This window comes from Ceratotherium simum, chromosome 3, assembly GCF_057802395.1.
Source record: "Ceratotherium simum simum isolate JZ-2026a chromosome 3, ASM5780239v1, whole genome shotgun sequence".
Classification (NCBI taxonomy): Eukaryota; Metazoa; Chordata; class Mammalia; order Perissodactyla; family Rhinocerotidae; genus Ceratotherium; species Ceratotherium simum.
Window position 1 is genome coordinate 33,188,202 of NC_141902.1, and position 23,602 is coordinate 33,211,803.

The 23,602-nt window shown below is 35.6% G+C and overlaps 1 protein-coding gene across 1 annotated transcript in view; it reads right to left on the bottom strand.

Moving 5' to 3' along the window:
- LOC147917520 (uncharacterized) overlaps positions 1-23,602 on the bottom strand; it is a 128,854-nt gene that overhangs the window by 103,966 nt on the left and 1,286 nt on the right. Inside the window, exons 2-4 of the mRNA XM_087424780.1 lie at positions 12,471-12,531; positions 11,140-11,268; positions 7,186-7,346 (exon numbers count right to left, since the gene is read on the bottom strand). Of these exons, the coding sequence (XP_087280906.1) occupies positions 7,186-7,346; positions 11,140-11,204 (226 nt within the window). The 5' untranslated portion in view covers positions 11,205-11,268; positions 12,471-12,531. The remainder of the gene's footprint in view (positions 1-7,185; positions 7,347-11,139; positions 11,269-12,470; positions 12,532-23,602) is intronic.

Below are 23,602 nucleotides of genomic sequence, written 5' to 3' on the forward strand. Positions count from 1 at the left end.
AAAACACATTTCTAACCAAGGGAAACAATTCCAGCAGTGAACTCAGTTGACTCTCTTTCTTACAGAACAGTGCCATGCATCTATTCTGAAAACCTGAAGCATGATTCTTAGCCCCATTGTGAAAATTAGAAATCATTTACCCACTTGCTTTCTATTCCTTTTTTTCTGCTATTCCTTACTATGCTTACTCTTATTTGGATGCTGCTCTACCCCATCCCTCAAAAACAGAAGCAACCAGTATAGGAGGTCCTGGAATCCTCTGTCTCTGAAGGCCATTTCAGCTTGTTCTCCATAGGATCACTGATGGGAACTCTCATCTCACATAAGCCAGGCCCCCAGCCACGTCACGGTCTTATCAGTCAAAGCCCAAGCAGGGCAGAGTATGGCTCTTTAGGCTCTCGAGTTTGCTTCCTTGCTATAGAGATGTTTTCACATAAAAACAGACCTCCATCAACCTCAGAGCATTAATCCTAAGCCTCTTGCCTTAACACATATTGTTCCATGTTTCCCAACCAATCTCATGATTGATTATCCTTTTTGGGCCTTACGTATCTTCTCCTTCTGAGGCTTAGAACTGAGTTTCTGGCTTCAACCTTTTGCTTTCTTTCTTGACCATATTTGGATTTTTCATCTGAACAAGTTACCTCCCTCAGCAAACTGCTGAGCCACAACGGTTCCCAGGCCCCTATAACTACCTCAACACGCCCCCCTGCAGGAAACACATCCAAACATGTTAACCTGACTCAAAAAGTAAGACTGGCTCCAAAAGTAAGACCTGGATATCCTATAAGAATATCATTTGGTCAACTAACAAAATTGGAATACAGACGGAAGATTAGAAAAACATCAATTTTAAATTTACTTGTATGTAAGACAATATTCTTATTCTTAGAAAAAACACACACTGAAATATTTAAGAGTAAAAAACCACGTAACTAACTTTCAAAAGGTTGAGAAAAAATGTGTGCATATGTAAACACACATACATAAATACACACATAATATATACATGTTTTATATATATACACACAATAAACATATGCAAAGAGAAAGGGAGAAAGAGAGCGAGAGGGTACACTCATTTGATAAAGGAAATGGGGCAAAATGTCAACAACAGGTGAATCTGGGTAGAAGATATATGAATGTTCTATGTACTATTCTTTTCCTTGTGATTTTTCTGTAAGTTTGAAGTAATTGCAAAATAAAACCATAAAGAAACAAAAATTGTGCTTTAGAATGCCAATAGCATCTCCCATATCAAGATACAATCAGCTACGGTGAGCAGGTGGGGAAGATCCGAGGAAGGCAGGAGAATTTGTGCAATAAACAGAAATCTCTTGATTTAAGTGACTGGTGGTCAGAAAGAGAGAGAAAATACTTGGATAACCCATAATTGGAAAGCCAATTCCTATAGTGATGAGAGTTCATACATATGCCCAGGGAAGAGTTCTTTATTCTTTATATACTATAAACACTTAGGAGCCAAAATATTTGTATTTTATGGAGACGTGTAAAAAATGACCCCGTGTATTAATGTCAATGTTATTTGTACTTCTATACACTAAATGTAATAAATGTAACTTGAATGTAACAATAAGAGGATCAACACTATGGATAGAGTTAATACATGCTTATCTGAAACTTAGCAGATAAAGAGATACTGCCAAAATAAACAAGCCCAAAGTGAGAACGGACATTCAAAGAACATTATTGTGTTACTGGAACATCTGGTACTAACACTGTCAAGTTTACATATGTTCTCAAATACTTATTTATGTAACAATCAAATGCTAAGCATTCCAGCTGCACTTGTAAACTTTTTATGAACTGAAGTCATATGCACAAGCTCAGCTAAATATACTTGACACAGGGAGGAGCGTGAGGAAACTATCAACTCTCAGAACTGAAGTTTGACTGCAGTGAGGCCTTCTGGCAGTATTATGGACTAGGGTTTGGTATGAGAGCTGAGCTGCTGGCTCATGTGAGGTTCATTTTATTCTAGTAGGTAGAATCAGAACTATTTACTCAATGGGTCAAAACCATGATTTGGCAGCTACCTTTTTGGACGTAATTTACTCAGGAAAGAAAATTGTATACATATATTTAAAAAATTAGAGCAAAGGACATGATGATGTAAAGTCATTAAGAAAAAGAGTATTTGATACTAAAGTGAAAAAATATTTTCTTCAACACATACTAGAAGTAGCACAGGTAGTCTGGCTGATTGTGGCAATGCATAAATTAGAAAAGACAGCATAAAAGGAGGAGGTATTTTTGTCTGATGAGCATCTAATATCACTCCTAATGAAAATTAGTTGTGTGAAACTTGCCTCTTTAGAGATAGAATAGTCACTACCTTAAACACATTTTAAAGAGTAAAAAGGCAAGAACAGAGGGAAACAAGTATTTCTATGCTCTGTTTTTCTCTTCTACTAATAAAAGGAAGCAGATAGACATTGTTTTTCCCAGAGTTTGCCTAATCATTGCTTTGATCCAATTTCTAGAGTATTTGCTATTGCAAAAAGGAACTAACTCACCAAGTTCTTTATTTTATGAACAGATCTTAATCAAAGTGATTTTTGTCAGGTTGAGGTTAAAAGGACATATTTGAGGGGAAAAATAAGAATCCATTCCACCATCTATCTGACTGGCAGGATTCTGAAAGTTTCCTTTAGAATTAACCAGATGTTTCAGAGTGATTCATTGATCTTGAGCTATGAATATCTGTAATCTATGTGACCCTTCTGCGTGTACTTTACTTACGCCAGCACTTGCAATTGCAAATCTTGGGCCCCCTCTTTCCTTTTTTTTCGCCCTGCGTAGCTTTAGAATAGTTGTTTTCAACCTTAGATATATATTTCAATGACCTGGGGAACTTTTAAAAGTCCCAAACCCAAGCCTCATCCCAGACCAATTTAATCAGAGTGAAACTCAGGCATCAGTCCCACTTGATTATGCAACCAAGGTTGAGAACACTGCTTAGAATGAGGATGGGCATACTTTAGGGATCATGGGATTAGTTTTGCAAAAATAATTTGGAAGCACTAGGCACTCCACATGCTCTGTCTTTAATAACAGCTCTGACTCTTCAAACTCTACCTCTTCTCACATCTTGAGAACACCTTAAAGGCCAGTAAGGGACTGGCGGAGGTAGATGGTCTAGCCTTCCAAGCCCTATGGCGTCTCCCATTTTAGCTAAAGAAGGGTGGAAAAAGAATGATGGATTTTTTTTTTTTTCATTTTTGACAAGTTATGAAAAAAGTAGCAAATTCTGCCTACTAAACTACATTATGCAATCATGAATGTGAAGGAGAGGGTGAGATTTAAGTGGGAGCTTAAATCATAAGCAGGACAGGACATAATAACCTTTAAAAGACGCCTTTTAGAACTATTTGAAACAATGTGGCATATATACGTAAATTTCTAGGTAATAATATTGGCCAATAGAATAACCTAGAATTCAGCTTTAAAAAGAGTGACTATAACTTGTGCTCTGCCTGGACTGTTCCAGTTTACAGCTATTGTCTCAGTGTAATGGCTAACAGTACCTTCTTTGACTCTCAAAGTGTCCTCTTTGGATCACAAATTATACTATAAGGGATTAGAGAGTTCTTGTTGAGCAGAGAACTCAGTCTGAAAGTAGAGACAGGATACATGAATTACATGTAATAAGTACTCAATAAATATTAGCTGCTGTAAGATTATTGTCATTATTATTAATTCACAAACAACAAGTTTTAAAGATAGTCTACAAGTATGAAAATGAAACAAAAATGCACACCCCCAGATTTCAACATATTTCTACAATGGAAGATTGGTTTTCTCTACATTCCCACAAGTGCTTATGCAGTGTCATCTTTGAAAATAGATGGCAGTCTTCTTATTCTTTTTTCCCTACAAAAATGTAATTCAAAATAATTACAAAAGGAATTTTGTCTTTAAAATGTCAAAGGAGTTTGTATAATGTAAAGATACTTTTTTAGTCATTACCAAATAGGTGGTCTTCCTCATGATTATAATCCAAGTTTAGCAATTAATGTTCAATGCATTGGGATAAAAAGCAAAACAAAAAAAATTAAACTAAAAATAAAAAACAGGGATGGCATTTAGATCTGCTTTAAGTACAACTATCTGAAATGTTCTCTTGTTTTGACTTCTTCCAGAAGGAAAACTTGAAACAATGAGTAAATGAGGATAAGTTACAAAGAGGCATATTTTAGCTCAACATAAGGATTTTTAAAATAGAGTTGTCCAACAGAATGGATTGTTTCAGGAAATGATGAGCTCCTTTGCTGAAGATATCCAAATTGAGACCGGATGAGCATATGCCAAGGATGCTGCAGGAAACATTTCTGCACTGTGTGGGAGGTTAGCCAACAGAAGATGATGTCTTAGGTTCCTTCCAACACTAAGTTTTATAATCTTATGACTATTCCAAACATGAATAACTACTTTAATGATACAAACTCTGAGGCCTGGTTAAGAAAATGAAAAAGAAGAAAAACAAATAAACAAACAAACAAACTCCAGTTGGGTTCCAGGGAAAGCAGACTATATGAAGAAGTCTTTTTTTTCTAAATGCTGAGATAAGGAAAGTTGCTATATTCTAAAAGTATGCGCTTTATGATGCATGTACTTATTTTATGAAATTTAGTATAAAGAATAAAGTATGCATTTCCAACAATACATGAACTGAAGACTAAGAAATCATTTACTGAATTACTGAATTACACAAAACAGGAGGATAAGAAGCTAGGCAGAAAGCAATGAAGGACTGAGCAAGGTTTTCTACTGTCTCACAGTCCTATGGAGACAAAAGCTAGAGTTCAGAAACTCCCAAGGGGCAGAGATCCTGATTAAAAACTCCAGGATCTCAATTAGGAACTCAGGTGTCCACATACTAGAAAAGCAGAGACAAACAAGATGTGGACTGAGCATTACCAAATCTGGAATTGAGTCCTAGAATTAGAATAAGATAATCTGTCAACACTCTATTGGCCAACCAGATCCATAGAGCAAGATAACATTATCCAGAGGCACTACAGTTTAGCAAACATAATATTTGGCATTATTTAAAAAATTTTAAAAAATACATGACACAAAACAGAACAGGATGAAAAAACAGATCAATAGATGACCTATTTATTGGAATTATCAAGTTGGATAAAAAGAGCTATAATGGGCTGAAATCTGGTGAATAAAAGAGATGGAAATACTAAAATGTTTGTAGCTGTAATATGAAACTGGTAAAAATTGGTGCCCCAGAGGGAGGAGAAGAGAAAAATAGGACAGGAAACAACTGAAGAAATAAAAGCAAAGAATTTCCAGAATGAAAGACATCAAGGCAAAGAAAACCACACCAAGACACATCATAGTAAAACTGCTCAAAACTAAAGACAAAGGGGGGAAAAAACCCTTCAAAATAGCCAAATAGCCAAGGGGAAAAATACCTTACCTTCAAAGCTACAGAAATAAGAATGATAGCTAACTTCTCAATGGAAATAATGAAAGACAGATAACGGAATGACATTTTCAAGCTGCTGAAAGAAAACTGTCATCCTAGGATTTTATACCCACCAAAAATACCCTCAAAAAGTGGAGGTGGAATAAAGACATTAGCAGAAAACAAAAAGCAAGTGAAATTGTTGCCAGCATATATCTTCACTAAAATAAATACCAAAGTGAGCTCTGCTGGCAAAAGGAAAATGATTCAAATGGAAACATAGAAATTCAACAGGAAGAGTAAAAATGTAGGCAAATATAAATGAACACTGACTGTACAAAACAGTAATTATGATGTCTTCCGGGGAACAACACATATGGAGGACTATAATGATTGATAGAATAATGCAAAGGTTGGTGATATATGGACTTAAAATAGTCTAAGGTTTTACCATTGTCCAAGTAGTTTTAAATGCATGAAATTATATTAGGTTGTAATAAGTTCAAGCTGTAAGATGTATTCTTTAGGATATGCACTAAAACATAGCAAAGGAATGTATAACTAACAAATCAATAAAAGGGAGGGGGGATAGCATAATGAAGGAAGTCTGATTAACCTTAAATAATGTAAAGAAGGAGAAAAAGCAACATGAAACAAGTGAGAAAAGCAGAAAAGAGATAAGTATAAACACAAATATGTGAGTAATTACATTAAAAGTAATTGCTCCAATTAAAAGGCAAATATTTTAAAACTGGATTAAAAAATACAACTAGATGCTACTTACAATTGATATTCTTTAAATATAAGAATAGACAAAGGTTGGAAGTGAAAGGATAGAAAAACATATACCATGGGAACACTAACCAAAAAAGTTGGTGCACTTATTCTACTTTTAAAGTGGATGTATGATAAAAGGAAATCCATCAGAAGGACAAAACAATTCTAAATTTGATTTCACATACCTTCAAATATCTAAAGCAAAAATTGGCAACACAAAGGAAAAGACAAATCCATATAATCACCTATCTCAATTACTGGTAAAGAAACAAAAGAAAAAAATCAGGAAAGATATAGAAGATCTAAAGAATACTTTCAAAAAACCTTCCTTAATTGGCATATATACAACACACAACACTCAATAAGGATAGAATTCTTTATAACTGCATATGGATCATTATTCTTTATAAGTGCATATGGATCATTTACCAAAATTGATCATGTGCTGGGTCGTAAAGCAAACCTCAACAAATTGTAAGAGACTAAAATCATCCACAGTACATTCTTTGACCATCATTTAATTAAGCTAAAAATCAATAACCAAAAAATAACAAATATTTTTGTTTCACATCCTAAACTAAGACTACAGCAAATAAAAACCACCAGAAGTTTTCCACCGCAGAAACTGAGCCAGGAACCATTTTTAAACATTTAAAACTGTACTGTAAAATATGTTTATTTTCAGTTAATTACTAAAATATCTGCATAGCCATAGTGTTTTGATTAACCTTTTACAGATGAAATAATATATAAAATTGCTTTTCTTAATTGTTTTTGCCTATAAACCAAGTTTCCCCTTTTAAAGATGTCACTATACATATCTGGGATACTAATATGGTAAAGAATATAGTTGAATTGAAAATTTTGTTATTAAAAAAGAGCCAACTTGTCAACTTCACATATCTAGTTGATCGCCACCAAAACGAGAAACCCTTAAGCACGTCTACTAACCTTGATGGACTGACTATATGGTCCAATGCTTGCAGGCGCCCAATGAGAAATACTCGGAATGTGCAGGATCTCTTGGGGATGAGAGAGACCCTCACCAATCCTTATGTCACTCTGGTGGACAGGGTAGTCTATTAAGAAAAGTACTTGTTCTGGCAACATAGTTTCTACACATACTCTGAAAAATAAACCAAATTTAAAGGAAAAAGGTAAAACAAGAAACCAAAATCAAAAAACAAGGCAATGAGAAAAGGATCCTCTCTCAATGTTGTGGTTCAAGATAACTGATGGGATCTAAACCTTCATTTCTTGTCCCTCTCCAAATTCTACTGAAGTGACAGTAGATATACAAACCTAAAAATTTATCTGTAGCAATGCTGTCAAGTTAGAGGAGTGCTCGAGCATATTAGAACAGGACGGAATTACCTGGAAGGTATAAAGCAAGAATGGGAAAGAAAGAATGAGATAGAACTGCAACAAAGTTGACAATCTGCAAACCCAAAAAGAGAAAATAAAGGACATCACGTACAACAAATTCTTATACTTTTCACCTCTGCCATTTTTATATAGGGTTATGTGAAAATTAGTGCATTCAACCTTCCAGTTCACTAAACTCATCTTTGGCCTGTCCTTTCTACAATTCAGCCTGAGTAATTTTTTTAAAAAATCACTAATAATTCATTTTCACAGCAGCTTTTTTTTGAAAAAAAGCTATTATCCACCTGAATGTCACTAAAGATATTAAATAAAATAATTTTGAAGTTTTCTTTATTTCCCAAATTAACTTTGTTACCACAAAGGTTACATTGTTTTATTTGTTCAGTTTGATGCCTGTTTGTGCTTGTGTTGGTTATTTTTGAATGTTTGGTTCTTGATTATCTATTGATATTTATAAACAAGGATCTTGATTACTGAATATTTTTACCTGGACTGTATTTCCAGTGACAATGCTCACCTAGCTCTGAGAACAAAGATGATTACTTGGTGCTGGCCACACTGTCAGGCTGGCTTGTGTACACAGCACGTGTTCTGGGTGGGCACACTTCCTTGTCTTTTGGGGCCCATTAATCAGGGGAGACCCTATCCCATCAAAATCTCCTTTTGGACTCTCTCACATCATATTCAGTTTTCCAAATTTGCGGCTTTATCCTGTACTTACTAGAGTCAGTTGCTTTGACGGCAGGGCACTGGTGCAATTGTTGTACCACTCTGTAATTAACTGGTCAACCAGACATAGTGTATTTCTCTCAATTCCCTGCAGCCTTTAATCTTGGGCTTATTCACAGTCCCTTTTGTTTTGGAGGATCTTTTCTATCTCTGTGGAGTTGCAGGTTCAGCTTTGTTGGGGTATGCCATCAATCTTATCCTATTTGCTTTATATCTTCCAGAAATTTGCACTTCTGATGGCACCCTTCCCTGCTTCCTAAACTTGCTATGGATTTATTTCAGTTTTATATTTCTTCTGTCATTTCAATGGAATTTTGGTAGGAAGAAAAGATAAAAGCTGTCAAAATGTTCAGTCAGCTCTCTTGAACCAGGACATACATTTCTATGTCAATTCACTTGAATTATCTGAGCAATTAAACAAATGTAATCTGATAGCACTTCCTAGTTTACTGAAATGGGAGCCATCTGTCTTGATTCCAACTCTCCACTAATGTTTTAGTAAATTCATTCAGACTCTGCTTTTCCAATCTTGCTTCAGCATAAGAAGTGAACCCTCCTGCTCCCTCACTCCTTCCCTCTTCTGTATCTCCAATCTTTCTCCTGTGGACTCTTCTTTTCTCCTACAATAGAAGATAAATCTTTCCTATCCCAAAAATATTTCCTCCATTTCACCTCCCTCCTATTCTTTACAGCCCTCACATTAACACCTTGGCCCAAATCGCAATAAGCATTGCCAAAGATTCACTCTTGAGGAAGCTGTCTTTGGTGTTCTGTGATCCTACCCCACTGTGGTCCCTGTCCTACCTCTTTAACAATTCCTTAGTCTGAAGGTAGTAAAATAGTGAGCATTTTCTCAGTGTGGAGTGGAAAGAGTACTAATGCCAAAGATAGAGAAGAATCATAGAAATTGATCAGAAATGGGAAGAAAGGGGCTGGCCCAGTGGTGTAGTGGTTAAGTTTGGCGTGCTCTGCTTTGGCGGCCTGGGTTCGCAGGTTTGGATCCCAGGTGCGGACCTACACCACTCCTTAAGCCATGCTGCGATGGTGTCCCACATACAAAATAGAGGAAGATGGGCATAGACGTTAGCTCAGGGTCAATCTTTCTCACCAAAAAAAAAAGAGAAGGAAAATAATGCTGAGGCCTGTGTAAATCAAAGCCTATGTTCTTCTCTTAGTCTTCATCTACAGCAATGAAGGCTACTGAACCCCAGCTCTCTCTGAAGATACCCTCCCTAGAATTCCATGATCCTACTTGAACTTGGTTCTTTTCCTATCTCTTGGACAATTCCTTCTGTCTGAAGGGAGTCCTATAGTGAGGGATGTTTCTACAATATGGAGTGTAAACGGTAGCAGTGTCAAAGATTAAAAAAAGATTCCTTGAAATTCATCAGAACTTGGAAGGAAAAGATGGAAAATAGGACAAAGCCTGAGAAAACAGGCTGGAAGCAATAGGAAGTGAAAGATGGATCTAGCCAGTTAGTTGGGAAACAAAGCAGAACTAACATGGTTTGAGAGCCCCCGAGGTTTGTGTAGGAAGTTGTAATCTCAGTGTGGTCTACACAGTGGAATGAGCGGCAGAAGTCAGGTGCTTGAGCCCCTAAGCATAAAGCGTGAGACAAGCATTTCTGATCTCTTTGGTCTATTGGGAAAAGAGCTTCTCATATCCTTGGTCATTGTCCTCCACTGGTTCTGAGGGCAGATGGGGTAGTCTGCTCATGGCTGGATGCTGCTCACTATGGCCACCTGGAATGGATCTGGGGCAAGGCAGATGATCCTGGAGAGAGTAACAATTTCCCTGGTTAATGTCACAACACTCTGACCATTCTTTTATCTCATGTCTACTAAGTATTAAAGCATTCTCTAACCAGTAAAGCATTTTTCTGCTTATTACTTGTGATGGGCCTTGGGTCATTTTTTAGGAGAATTATATTATCTAATTCTTAGAGAATTAGAATCTCTAAACTTGTCAAGGAAAAAGTCTTTTTTGCTTTTTTTCTTTTTAAAAATGTATCTTCCTAGTATAGTGTTCTGCATCAAAATTAAATGAATAGCAATTTCTAGAAAACTTCCTATAAAAATTGACTTTTCTATCAAACTATTAGAATATTCTTTAAGCACTTTCTATCATACAATCAAAGCCATTTTTCTTTTTTTCCTTTTTTTAATTTGAAGGCTACATATTTCAAAATAATTGGAAAAGATAATTAAATATTAATAAATTTCTTTGGTTAGTTTTGTGTAGGCAAAACCGCAACACATCTGGTATTCAGTTGTTTAAGATTATGTCTGAAACTATTTATTTTAAGGATAAGGAAAACAAAGCAAAATTAGGCCATTTGAGAATGAACCTAGACTGGAGGTATAGTGGTGAGTTGGGGAGTAAGAGGAAGAGTGCACTAGTTTCACGAAGATTCTTTCTTCACCTCACTGCCAACGTCACTCTCTAATAATAATTTTCCTCTCCTTACATCCCAGAATCTCTTTACTTCTCAAGCCTTACCGTGAATGTATATCTCCATTTGTGGATTACTGACAACGGTTGTTAAGGAATAGTAAGAATAAGTACATAACAGAGGAATATAAAAGAAACCTGTGATAATAATCCATATTAAGAAAGCCACATAAATTGGAAAAATAATACAACCACTATACCAATGGAAGAGAGCACGATAAAGACCAAGTTTCAGAACCAGAGATATCAGAGCAGGAACCTGGAATGACGATTAAAGGGTATTAACCAGAAAAGAGCCTGGTATCAGGCATTCAGGCAACTTTCCCTTCACATGGCAGTAATAGCTATATACCTTGCAGGCAGGCAGAGCTTGAACATGGTCACATATGCTGAGTTAATAGCTGAGAAATCTTTCATGTTTTTCAGATAGAGATGGACCAAAATGATATCTTCAATTCCAACTCCTTAGATTTAATAGTAGCTGCAGAAGAAAAGATATATTCATAAGTTTAGGAAAATTATAACTTTGCTAAGAAAATTGAGATATCTTGAGCAGAATTTATACAAAATATTTTCCATATGTATTGTGTATATTTTTGATAATAGATTAGTGTGATTGTAGCATTTGGTGATGGAATAATGCAGAGGGTGGCAAACTTTTTCTGTAAAAGACCAGGTAGTAAATATTTTAGGCTTTGCAGGCCAAGAGGCAAAATTGAGAATATTATACAGAACATTACAAATTATGGAAAATTTAACAAAATGTAGAAAATGAATTGCTTTATTAACAGAATTAAAAATATAATAATAATTGAAAACATAAAAAAATACATGTCTACTAATGAGAAGAACATTAGTTGTTTTTTTTTTTTTTTTGTGGGGGGGGGATAACATTGCACTTGAGGGTTCAAACTCAGTATTCCCTGACACCAAAATGGTTGAAAAGTTCATCTGTAAAAATCATCCTTAGCTCGTGGGTGGTATCAAAATGGCAGTAAGCTGACTTTGGTCTGTGGGCCTTAGTTTATTGAGTTCCACTATAAAGGGCTCTAAGGCTATCATTATTTGGCCTTTTATAAAAAAAATGAAGCATGACTTTAATTTTAGGTTTTATAAAATCAATCAACTGCAATTCACCAAGGTTTTTTCTTTATAAACTTCATGTTAATAAGACTAAATCAATGAATCATTTTTAAATGTTGCTTTATGGAAAAAACAATCCATTGGCTTTTGTTTTAGAACACTACCAATGAGCAGTCTCAATGATTTTAATACCTTAGCCCTTAGTGAACAATAGCCAGAGTAAGGAAAGAAACCATTACCAAAATTTTAATTAAAACAAGTTGATCTGATTTTGACTTCCAGAATTGCTTGTAATGTGCTCTCTACTAGATCTATTTGGACACTTCCCAGTTAGATCCACTTTAAAGATTTTATTTTTATTTATTTTTTCCCCCCAACGCCCCAGTAGATAGTTGTGTGTCATAGCTGCACATCCTTCTAGTTGCTGTATGTGGGACGCGGCCTCAGCATGGCCGGAGAAGCAGCGCGTCGGTGCGAGCCCGGGATCCGAACCCGGGTCGCCAGCAGTGGAGCGCGCTCACTTAACTACCAAGCCACGGGGCCGGCCCTAGATCCACTTTAGATGACAGATTATAAATACTAAAAAGTTAAGATAAATACCTTTTTCTTAAAGGTTGCTGATTGTTTTCATATATTGTTATCCCTTACTTTCTCCAAAGCTCTAGAAAATAATGAGATAAACCTTCATTGACCCAAGAAATCAAAAGGATTTAACATGATAAAGAAGCAAGAAGCCAGAACCACATCTGATGAGACTGAACATTACTAATAAAACAGAAAAGGGCAGTAAAATTCTTGGAATGAATTTAATCCTGGGATGATCATTGACTTGATGGAACTCAATTATTAAGGAACTTGAGAGAAAGTATCTCTCTTTAAGGGGTTCCAGTTAGAACTGAGAATTACAGACAAAGAATGCTTAGAAGATAACTGAGCAGCTATTCATCAATAAAGTAAATAAAAGGAATAAGATTTAATATACATTACATATTCTGAATAGAAGAAAATAGCTAGAAAACAAAATAATAAATCACAAAGAGTTCCATTTGAGCATGTTAAGCTACTTTCTACATTAATATTATTTCATTCTTACACACTGAAAAATTAAGTCAAATATCATAACCAATTTGCTTCTTGTGTCAGCAAACAGTCATTCTTTTCTTGACAGATCCACTTTTTTGGGGGGCCACTAAATTCTCTTATTCCACATTCATTGGCTATATTCTTTCTTAAAGTACTAAGAAAATTAATTACAATTATTCTAAAGTGTTACAGCTTGACATGCAAGTTAATATGTACTTAAAAGTGAAATAAAGATAAAAGGTTAAAGGGGAAATTTCTAAGCAAGTATTAACAATTTAGTCTTAAAATTAAATCCCATTTATAAGGAACTTCTTGCTGCAAGAATTATGAAATATTTGACTACTGGAAAGATTTTTGAGTTTCATTCTTTGTATATTTCAAAGAAAAATAGACTGCTGTTTTTCCAAGTTCAAGTATAATTCTGCTGAAGAGTAGAGATTTGGCCCAGATGAGCATGAGCTCTTGCCTTTCTTTTCTGTTTGGTGATCCTTGATAACCACGACACCCAATAGCATTTACACCTGTGAGATGGAGGCTACCACTACGAGGAAAGGGATTTAAAGCTCCCATGTCAGAATCCTTCTACAACTTCTCCTGGTCTAGAAATAACAAAGAAAATTAGAAACGTTCTCACTCACATCTATGGTTTAAATAGTGTCTGACAGCTGAAGAGAGATCTTGAATTGGAACTCATATATTATACAAAATGTGTCTACTTTTGGGACTTGGGGTTCCCAACCCAAAGCTACTCCCTGAGGAGGACGTGCAGGTTATAAGGGTTTCCTACTCTATTTGCTGGCAACACCTGGCTGGTTTGCTTGCCTGCTAATAACACTTGGGATGGAGCTGCTTCCACTTCTGATGTTCTGAGGGCACTGATGTCTTTGCAGTACCATGCTGGGTATACTAGGTGTCCTGCTTAACTGCAGCTACCTGCAAACAGTAGTAGATAAGAGGTGGGCTGAAAGGTCCACTATTATCCATGGCTTCCCAGAAGCTGAAGGTCATCTGTTACTGTGGCCAATCTGTTTTTTTCTGAGCAAGTCTATACTGGGTAAGTGTGCCAAGGAATGCTACTCTGGGAACATCAAAATACACTCTATTGCTTTTTAATTTTTTGGAGATTATCCTTCCCATTATTCCATTGTTCAGGACACTTTAATGCCAAGAGTTTTAAACTGGGGGATTTCGACCGAGAAACATATTTCATCCTAGAAATTGATTCATAACAGAAATTTTATTCATCCATGTACATGTAAACCTCTCATCCCCAAAATGATTTGAGACATACACTTGTGAAAACTTACCTTGCCAGTAACTTTTTTAGAATTTGTTATCAGACTAACTTTACAAACAAGAGATAATTGACCATGACTCTCAAAGTGCTTGGTCTCGAGTTTAGAAGACTCTATTTCAACCAGCCTACACTTGAAAAAAAAAACCTGGGTTGTGGATACTTGGCTGTGGTTTTTAAAGTGTATTTTTGATCATTTTTGTATGTCTTGAATACCTCATAAATTTCAAAAACAATAAAAAGCTATACCTCACTTACTATATTGGCAAAAATAGAAGACATTAATAATAGCCAGTTTGGGCAAGTTTTGGCAAGTGTGTGAGTAAGCTGGAACTCTCATGCACATTTTAGTAGGCATGTAAATTGGTTCAAACTTTTTGAATAGTAATTTAACAAAATGTTTATAGTCCGTATTTGGAATGTGAAAGATAATACAGCTTTTGGAAGAGAATATGGTCTACATGATCTTGAGATAGAGAAAGATTTTTCTTAAATGAAACACAGAAAGCATTAACCTTAAAAGACAAGAAAAGGAATAAATTGTTCATTGAAAGATACTATTAAGAGAGTGAAAAGGGAATCCAGGTATGAAAGATGATATTGCAACACACGTATCTGACAAAGGGCTCATGTCTAAAATAGTAAAAGAAACTCTTATCAAATAATTAAAAACTATGACAGATAGTCTTGTACGAGATTATACAAGAGACTTAAATGGTACTTTACCAAAGAGGACCTGCAAATGGCTAGAAAACATGATTAGAAAACTACAAATTAAAAATACAATGAGATACCACTATATGCTCCCTAGGATGGCAAATATTAAAACGACTGACAATACTAAGTGTTGGTGAAGCTATGGAGCAAATGGAACTCTAATACACTGCTGGTGGGAGTGCAAATTGTTTTAACCACTTTAGAAAACACAGTAATTCTACTTAATAAAAATACATACATATTTGAACCAAAGATTCACACAAGAGTGTTCATAGCATGATTATTTGTAATAGCCATAAAATATCCAATGTCCATCATAGAATGGATAAATAAATTGTAGTATACTCACACAATGAAACAGTCTTCAGAAAAAAAATAAGAGGAAAGAAAAAAAAAACTATTGATACAACAATGTGGATGAATTTCATAACCATAATGTTAAGTGAAATAAAGGGAAAGAAGCTAGGCACAACAGAATACATAGGAATAAATACCAAACATTTTCATTTATATGGAGTTCAAAAACAAGCAAAACTAAATGTCTGTTATATTAATTGTGAGAATGGTGTTTACCTGCAGTGAAAGGGGAAGGAACAGAGACTGGGAGGGGCACAAAGCTGAAGGGAGGACTTACGCAGTCTTCCTAATGTTTTATTTCTTGACCTGGGTAGCAGATACCCAGGTGTGATCATTTTGTGAAAATTCATTAATCTGTATATGTGATTTGTGCTCTTCTCTGTGTGTTTATACTTTAATAAGAAGGTAATAAGAAGTTGTATGGCTTTCCTAACAGAGATCCTTTCAACATAATTTCATTCATCCAGAGGTGACTCTGAATAGACACATTTCTCCCGCTTCTCAATTTGCACTGCCACTATCTTCTACGTTTCGGTCATGTCATACCTGCATTATTTAACGTTTTCTCTGACTGCCCTTTCTGTATAACTGCATTTCTCTTTTTCCTTGGAGTAGTAGAATATAACTCTGATAACATTCAAGAGTTGTTTTTGGTGGGAGTTTTAATCCTAAGGACAATTTTCTTCTATTTTCAAAAATTATCTCTCTTCTACTGCCTGTTTCTGTTCTGTTTATTTGAAAGTTGGACCTCCCAGATTTTTCTTCCATGTCTTTGAATTTTTCTCCCATATTTTCCAAACTGTTACATATTCTGGGACATTTCCTTGACTGGTAGGAAATCATCAGATTATTAACTTTTCTTCTGTTTTAAACTATATTATATGCTTATGAATATTATGCTAATCTAAGATTACATATATTTGATTGCAGAAATCCAAATAATTTTGTGAATGAATTTATCAATGTCTTTGGAAAAATCCGGCACTGAATTTTTAAAATTTTTACTCAAATATATTATTTAAACATAGTTAATGAGAGAATAAAGGAAAAATAATGAAGACAATGCTTATGGTTGAGTTTCAGAGGGATTTAAAATTCTCCCTTCTCAAATCTTATATATTGCAAACATAAAGTAATTAAATTGGATTTTTTAAAAGTTAAGGTCAAGTTCTGAATATGGCATTTAAAAAACATTCTATTTAAGGATGATGTTATTAAGGTATAACATGCTTTAGACGTCATTTTCCTATAAACATCTTTAAATCAGCTTCCTTATAGAGAATTTTGGTTTTATGTCTGGCTTTAAATATTTTTTTGGTTTTGTTTCAATGAACATATTTGTAGGACAACAGCCAGGAAAATGTGCTGTTTGGAGAAGGAGGGAGAGAACATCTTGTTTCCTTTTTTTCTTGGGATATTTTTGTTTACAGAGTGAACACAGGTTGCCATCAAACTTCCAAATCTGAACAGTAAAGGTGACTTTGTCAGCGTCGCTTTGTTCTTAAAGTCAGTAACTTTCCAAAACAGTGCCATTGCCAGCTGACCCCCTTAGTTCCTGCCATATTTAGATGCTTGAACAAAAGCCTATTGTTCACTGTAAGTGGTATTATTTCATGTTTATGTATTGCTTACCCAAAGCGAATGTATTTATAAGTAAGGATTAATGTTTTAAAGTTATTCCACTATTGAATTGCTTTAACAACACTGAGAAATTATTTTCACCACTAACGAAAAACAAAGTGCAGCACCAGAATCCATCCAGTAAGTATTTGCTTTGCTTCAGTACTGAGAAACCATTGCTATTAGAATTCCATTGGAATTAATTTATTTTATAACATACGACAAATTTCTACACTTAAATTTCTCACTTAAAATTTCACAGCTAAGTAGCTTGAAAAAAATATGTATATTTTTACATAATCCTTCGATGACAGACTTATAATATAGGTGTATCACTGACCTACGGAGAGGCCATATCGCATAGAGGTTAAAAGCAGAATCGTAAGAGCCAGTGTGTTTATGAGTACCCCACCAACTGAGTACTTGTGTAAACTTGGCCTAGTTAACTTCTAGGTACTTCAGTTTCATCATCTATAAAATGGGGATGACACTAGTACCTATCTCATAGGATTGTTGTGAGGATAAAGGAGGTAATACAGTGTCTGGCATATAGTAAATATTAAATAAAATTTAGCTAATCCCTCACTCTTCATAATGAGGAGACAATAGAGAGTATCTGATGATGCTAAATCAGTAGAGATATATGTATTATATAAAGTTATGTTATCTTCCAAAAGACCTATAAATAGAAATTGCTAACTGCAGGAATAAGGGGAATGGGAGGGAAAGATAGACCCCTAATTTTCCTTAAACCCAACAAAAGTAGGATGAAGAATATAATAAAGATAAGTGCATACATTAGTTAAATACAAAATCTCTCCTTACTCTCACTGTGCCTTCTAACTTTGTTATTTCTGTTAATCTCAACGCTTTCTAGCAGTTCCTTTTATGACTTCAAACATTTCCTATGTCCTCTCTCGCAGAGACGGAACACATATACACAATCACATGTAGCTGAGGAGCCTGTAAACACCCAAAGAGAAATAAGGGCGTCAAATGTAACAAACTCCTCTACTTTTTCATCTCTTTGTGATTTTGCACTGGCTTATGTAAAAATTCCTCGGCTTAACCTTCCAGCTCCCTAAGCTGGTACTTAGACCTGTTCTTTCTACTATTCATCTCAATACTAAGATTTTGTTTTATTTAATCTGATAATTGATTCACTCTGTTTTTTTAAATTTTTGTGTGTGTGTGTGTGTGAGGAAGATCAGCCCTGAGTTAACATCCATGCCACTCCTCCTCTTTTTGCTGAGGAAGACTGGCCCTGAGCTAATATCCATGCCCATCTTCCTCCACTTTATATGGGACACCGCCACAGCCTGGACTGACAAGCTGTGCGTCAGTGCGCGCCGGGGCCACCAGCAGCGGAGTGCACACACTTAACCACTACGCCATGGGGCCAGCCCCCAATTGATTCACTTTTGTAGCAGTCCTTTTTTTTAATTTATTTACTTATTTATTTTTTATTGATGTTTTAATAGTTTTTAACATTGTGAAATTTTGGGTTGTACATTTTTGTTTGTCCATCACCATATATATGTCTCCCTTCACCCCTTGTGCCCACCTCCCACCCCCATTGCCCCTGGTAACCACAATACAGTTTTGTTGGATATAGCAGTCCTTTTTATTGTCAGCTATATCTTCCCTAATTTATCAAATACTAATGATAATAATTAATTTTTTCTGTATCTTATATTAACTCATATTCCCAAAAGGTTAAATTATTTTTGTGTGCTGAATGTGATGCCTGTCTTCTGAGCCTGTGTTGGTTTTTCTCAAATTTTGGTGATTCTTGGTTATCACTTTATATTTATGGATAAGCATCTAGATTCCTGGTTATTGCTAGCTGCAATATATGTCCACAGTTTGAGTGATGATCTTTTTTTTCCTGGTTCTGCGTATAGACTCTGATTATACGAGCTCTGGCCATGTCCCCAGGCCAGTTCACGTAGGCCACTTATCTTTTGGATGCAATCACTCCTTTTCTTGTGAGGCCACCTCAGCCGACATCTCTGGCACCAAATCCCTCTCTAAGAATCTCTCCGTCAGAGTCAGATTTGGCCTAGGTTTAGATGGCAGATTTGGCTGTTTTTTTTGTGTGTGTGTGAGGAAGACCAGCCCTGAGCTAACATCTGCCAATACCCCTCTTTTTGCTGAGGAAGACTGGCCCTGGGCTAACATCTGTGCCCATCTTCCTCCACTTTATACTGGACACCGCCACAGCATGGCTCAACCAGCGGTGCGTCAGTGCACGCCCGGGATCCGAAACGGCGAACCCGGGCCGCGGCACCGGAGCGCGTGCATTTAACCGCTTGTGCCACCGGCCGCCCCAGATTTGGCTGTTTTGAGAGCAAGGTGCTGATGGAATTGTTCTACCATCGTAATTAAATAGCTGGCCAGACAGACAGAGCCTATCCTTCCCAGTTTGCTACTGCCTCTAATCTTTGGTTTACAAATGTCATGCTATATGCTTTACAAATTAAATAAAGCAATTAGATAAATAAGCAATTTTAAAAACCCTTAATATGAGACATATACCTTGTTCATGTAGAAGTCTCAGTATTGCAGAAATCTCAATTCTTTCCTAATCAATTTATATATTTAATGTATTCCTGTAATTTAATATATGTAATGTATTAAGGTAAAAATTAAAAATTTATATATTTAATGTATTAATTTATATATATAATGATCTAAATTTCAGTATTATTTTTGGTAGAAAATGACACACTGATTCTAAAATTTTCATAGACAATGCAAAGGGCTAAGAAGAGCCAAGATAATTTTGAAGAACAAAGTTGGAGGCTTTATTCCACTGACTATCAAGACATACTTAAAGGCTACTATAATTCAGATAGTGTGGTACTAGAACAAGGAGAGCTAAATCAACCAACAGAACACAACAAAGAATTTGGAAACAGGGACACTGTTATATAAATACTTAATTTACAAGAAAGGTAACACTGCAGAACATTGGAGAAAGGACTGTCCTTTCAATCAATGGTGATGGTTCAATTGTATATCCTCATGGAAAAATCTGAACTTTACCCCACTCCACACAAAAATCAGTTCTGAGGGGACTGTAGATCTAAATGTGAAAGGTAAACAATAAAGCTTCTAGAAGATAACACAACATTACTTCATGGCCTTGGGCTTAAAAAGGGCATTGAAAGCATTAAACATAAAGGAAAAAGTGAAAAATTGCACCATGCTAATTAACAAATTCTGTTCAAAAGATACCATTAAAAGAGTGAAAAGGCAAGCTATGGAATGGGAAAAAGATATCTGCAACAGATATATTTGACAAAGGTCTCATATCTAGAATATATAAAGAACTCTTATAAATCAATAAAAAGGACAGATAGCCCAAATACGAAAATAGACAAGAAATTTAAACAGGCATTTCATAAAAGAGAAGACCAAAATGGCTATTAAATATATAAAAAGGGATTCAGTCTCATTAGTAATTAGAGAAATGCAAATTAAAACCACAATGAGACACCACAACATACCCACTAGAACAGACAAAACTGAAAAAAACAAAAATATCAAGTGTTGGCAAGGATGTGGAGCAAAAATAACACACTGCTGGTGGAAGTGGAAATTGACACTAGTTCTTTCCACTACTGTCAGTATCGTCTAAGACTGAACACGTATAAACTTATATTACCGCTCATCTTTACTTTTTTATAATATTGAATTTTTTCATATCTATGCATAAAAAATGTGATAAAACATTATATTTTAGCCATGTAATTCAGACATTTAACAGCTTAAACATTTTATCCTTACCCTTGAAAACAGGCACTATAAAAACTGATTTCTGTTTGTCAAATACAAAATATAACCACCTGTTAAAGCTAAGTGGTCTTTGCAAATTATGTACATGGAAATACTAAATTACGTAAATAATTTCTAAATCATGTTTGACTTTTAATTTCTTTTAAAATTTGCAAAATGATCTTATAAGTGAAGAAACATCTGTGTTTTGTGTAGTATTCAATAAATATTTTGAGTACCTTCAGTGAGTCCACATCTTTACCACTGCCTCCCCACCCCACCCCACCCCACCCCAGCAAGGACCTACACATTCTTGCTGAGGAACACAGAGAATAAGAAAAGCAAAAAAGGAAAAATATATCCCAGGTTAGACAGGGATGAGTGTTAATGAGACACCTAAGACAAGGAAGCAGTAGAGGAAGTATTAGAGTGGTTGTGTGGCATTCATAGACAGAGTGGCCAGGGCAGGCCTCTCTGAGAAAGTGACATGCCCATAAGGGCAGGAAGAACTGAGCCATGCCAATATCTGGGAGAAGAACGTTCCGGGCAGGCTAAATTGTAAGTGCAAAGGCTCCATAAAATGTCTTAAATTTCCATATAAGGAAGCCATCTTAATCATTCAAATCTTGTCTTTTGGAACCTATACTGGTTACATATTTGCTTTGTACTATAATTCAAGATGTTGTAAGCTTTTGAAGCATTATACATTTTAGTTCTTGCTTAGCAGTTATAACTAGCTACTTGTAAAATCTTTCTAAAATTGACTTTCTGAAAAAAAAAAATCTTACTACCCAAAAAGACCTGACTAAAATCTCCAGAGAAGATTCTTTAAACAACATTGAGAGTCACTGAGCTGAAACTCAGGAGACATGGAACTCTAGTCCCCTCTCTGCTGCTAACGTGCTGTGAGACTTTGGTCTCTAACTTCTTCAGGCCTCAGTTTCCTCATCCATGAAATAAGACAGGTGAGTTGATTCAGGGATCTTAAATCCATGATTTGTTTGGTGAATAGAGTATTTTGAATAACTTTAGATTGAACCTTCTAGTTTAACTCTCCACTTTGCCATAGTGAACATCAAAAGTTTCCACCTTATACGCGGACCACTTCACTCCTTAGTTATCTGCCTGACTCCTGACCAAATGACTGTTATGGACCTTCCCAGCTATATGAATAGGATGCTATGACTGTACCTTGTTTATTTAAACTCTCCGAAACCTAAGAGACTGCTCTGGTTAGTTCATTCATCTTCACTGTAACACAAACCATCAAAACCTCCATGCACGGGGATAAAGTTAGGGAAACATGTGAAAAACGATAATGAGCTCCTCATTTCCTCATTGTGAAAAGGTAAAGGCTGTCATATCTGGGCAGAAACATATCCAGGACAGTTTGCAAGTAGCTGCTTTTTATGTAGCTAAGGTAGGTAAGGTGGCTGGGAGAGTCCTCATGGAATAAAAGTACAATTCCTGGAACAGTCTACAAAGCTTACTTTTCCTGCAAAAAAATTCCATCTTAATCATTTAATACAAATTGAAGATACTGTTACCAGCAGATTGTAAGCTCTTTGAGGGCAGGACCTATTCCCTCAGCTGCCTTTGTATCTGAATGGCGTAACACAGTACTCCACACAATAGATGCTTGCAGGTTGACTTATGTTAATAATTTTCTGCTTTCCTTTTCTGCCGCTCTTTTCTGGCCCTCTGTGGCATTATACTCTCTCTTGCTTCTAGGCCTCAAAATGCTATTTGTTGCCTCAGACAGACAACGTTTTTCTCCTTCTTTCTCCAATCTTCATCTGGTAACTCCCTAGACACCCAAAATCCAAAAAAAAAAAAAAAAATGGAGGTCAAGTGCATTCCTTTCTCTGTCTCTGCCTCTCATATCTATTTTGCATAATTATGGCTATTATCCCCACTAGACTCTAAATCCTGTGAGGGCAGAAAATAAGTCTCTTTCATTCTCTGTAGTAAATCTAGCATCTAGCACAGTACTTGGCACAGAATAGGTACTAAAAAGGTGTTTGCTGAATGAATGTTACGGAAAGAAAGACTCTTAGGATGTGGCTGGCCAAAAGGAGAAAAGGTAAGAAAAGAAAAAGTAATAAGAGGAAACAAAGACTTAAAATTATTTATCAAGAACAATAAATCAAAGTCAAGTCCAAAAAAAATCATTCAAAACTAGTGTTCGATCATTCAAAAATGATTGCTAAACAATTAAACTGAAGAATCCTCACAGACCACAATCCTTAATATTGAGATTTTTATCTATGAATTGTTCCAAATAGGTAGGAACATAATGCTATTAGCTCAAGCAAAGATACCTCCTTTGGGGTCAGTAAAAGATATTAGAAAATATAAATTAATGGTTATTGAGGAGCACTTAAGCATGGCAAACTATAGTATCAGATGATTACAATGTACATTAGCTATTATTCACATTCAGAATGTATTGATTTCCAAGATTATAACACACAAATGCTATCATCTGGTAATATTTATTCCTTTATTAAAATATAGGGAAATAGAGTTGTGAAGGATGGGAGGAGTGTCAGCTTTCAAGAAATTGATAAAAGACATATGCATTCTCCATAAACTATTTACATTAAGAAGCAACTCAGTCTTAATTTTAACGTTACTTAAGCTTGGTTGTAAAATTCTAAATTCCTAAATTTAGATTTCTAAATTCCTCTGGCAAAATTTTTCTTCTTTAGGGGTTATTAAATCAATTAACCTTGGAAAGGGAAGGTTAAAAGGACTTCTGTAGGCTACATTCTCACAGCATGAAAAGAGAACAGGCAGAAGCCAGAGTGAACTGCTGGTAGGGTTCAAGGAAAGGCTTACACGAGCAGATGATCAGCCCTGTTCTTGCTAAAATTTGGCA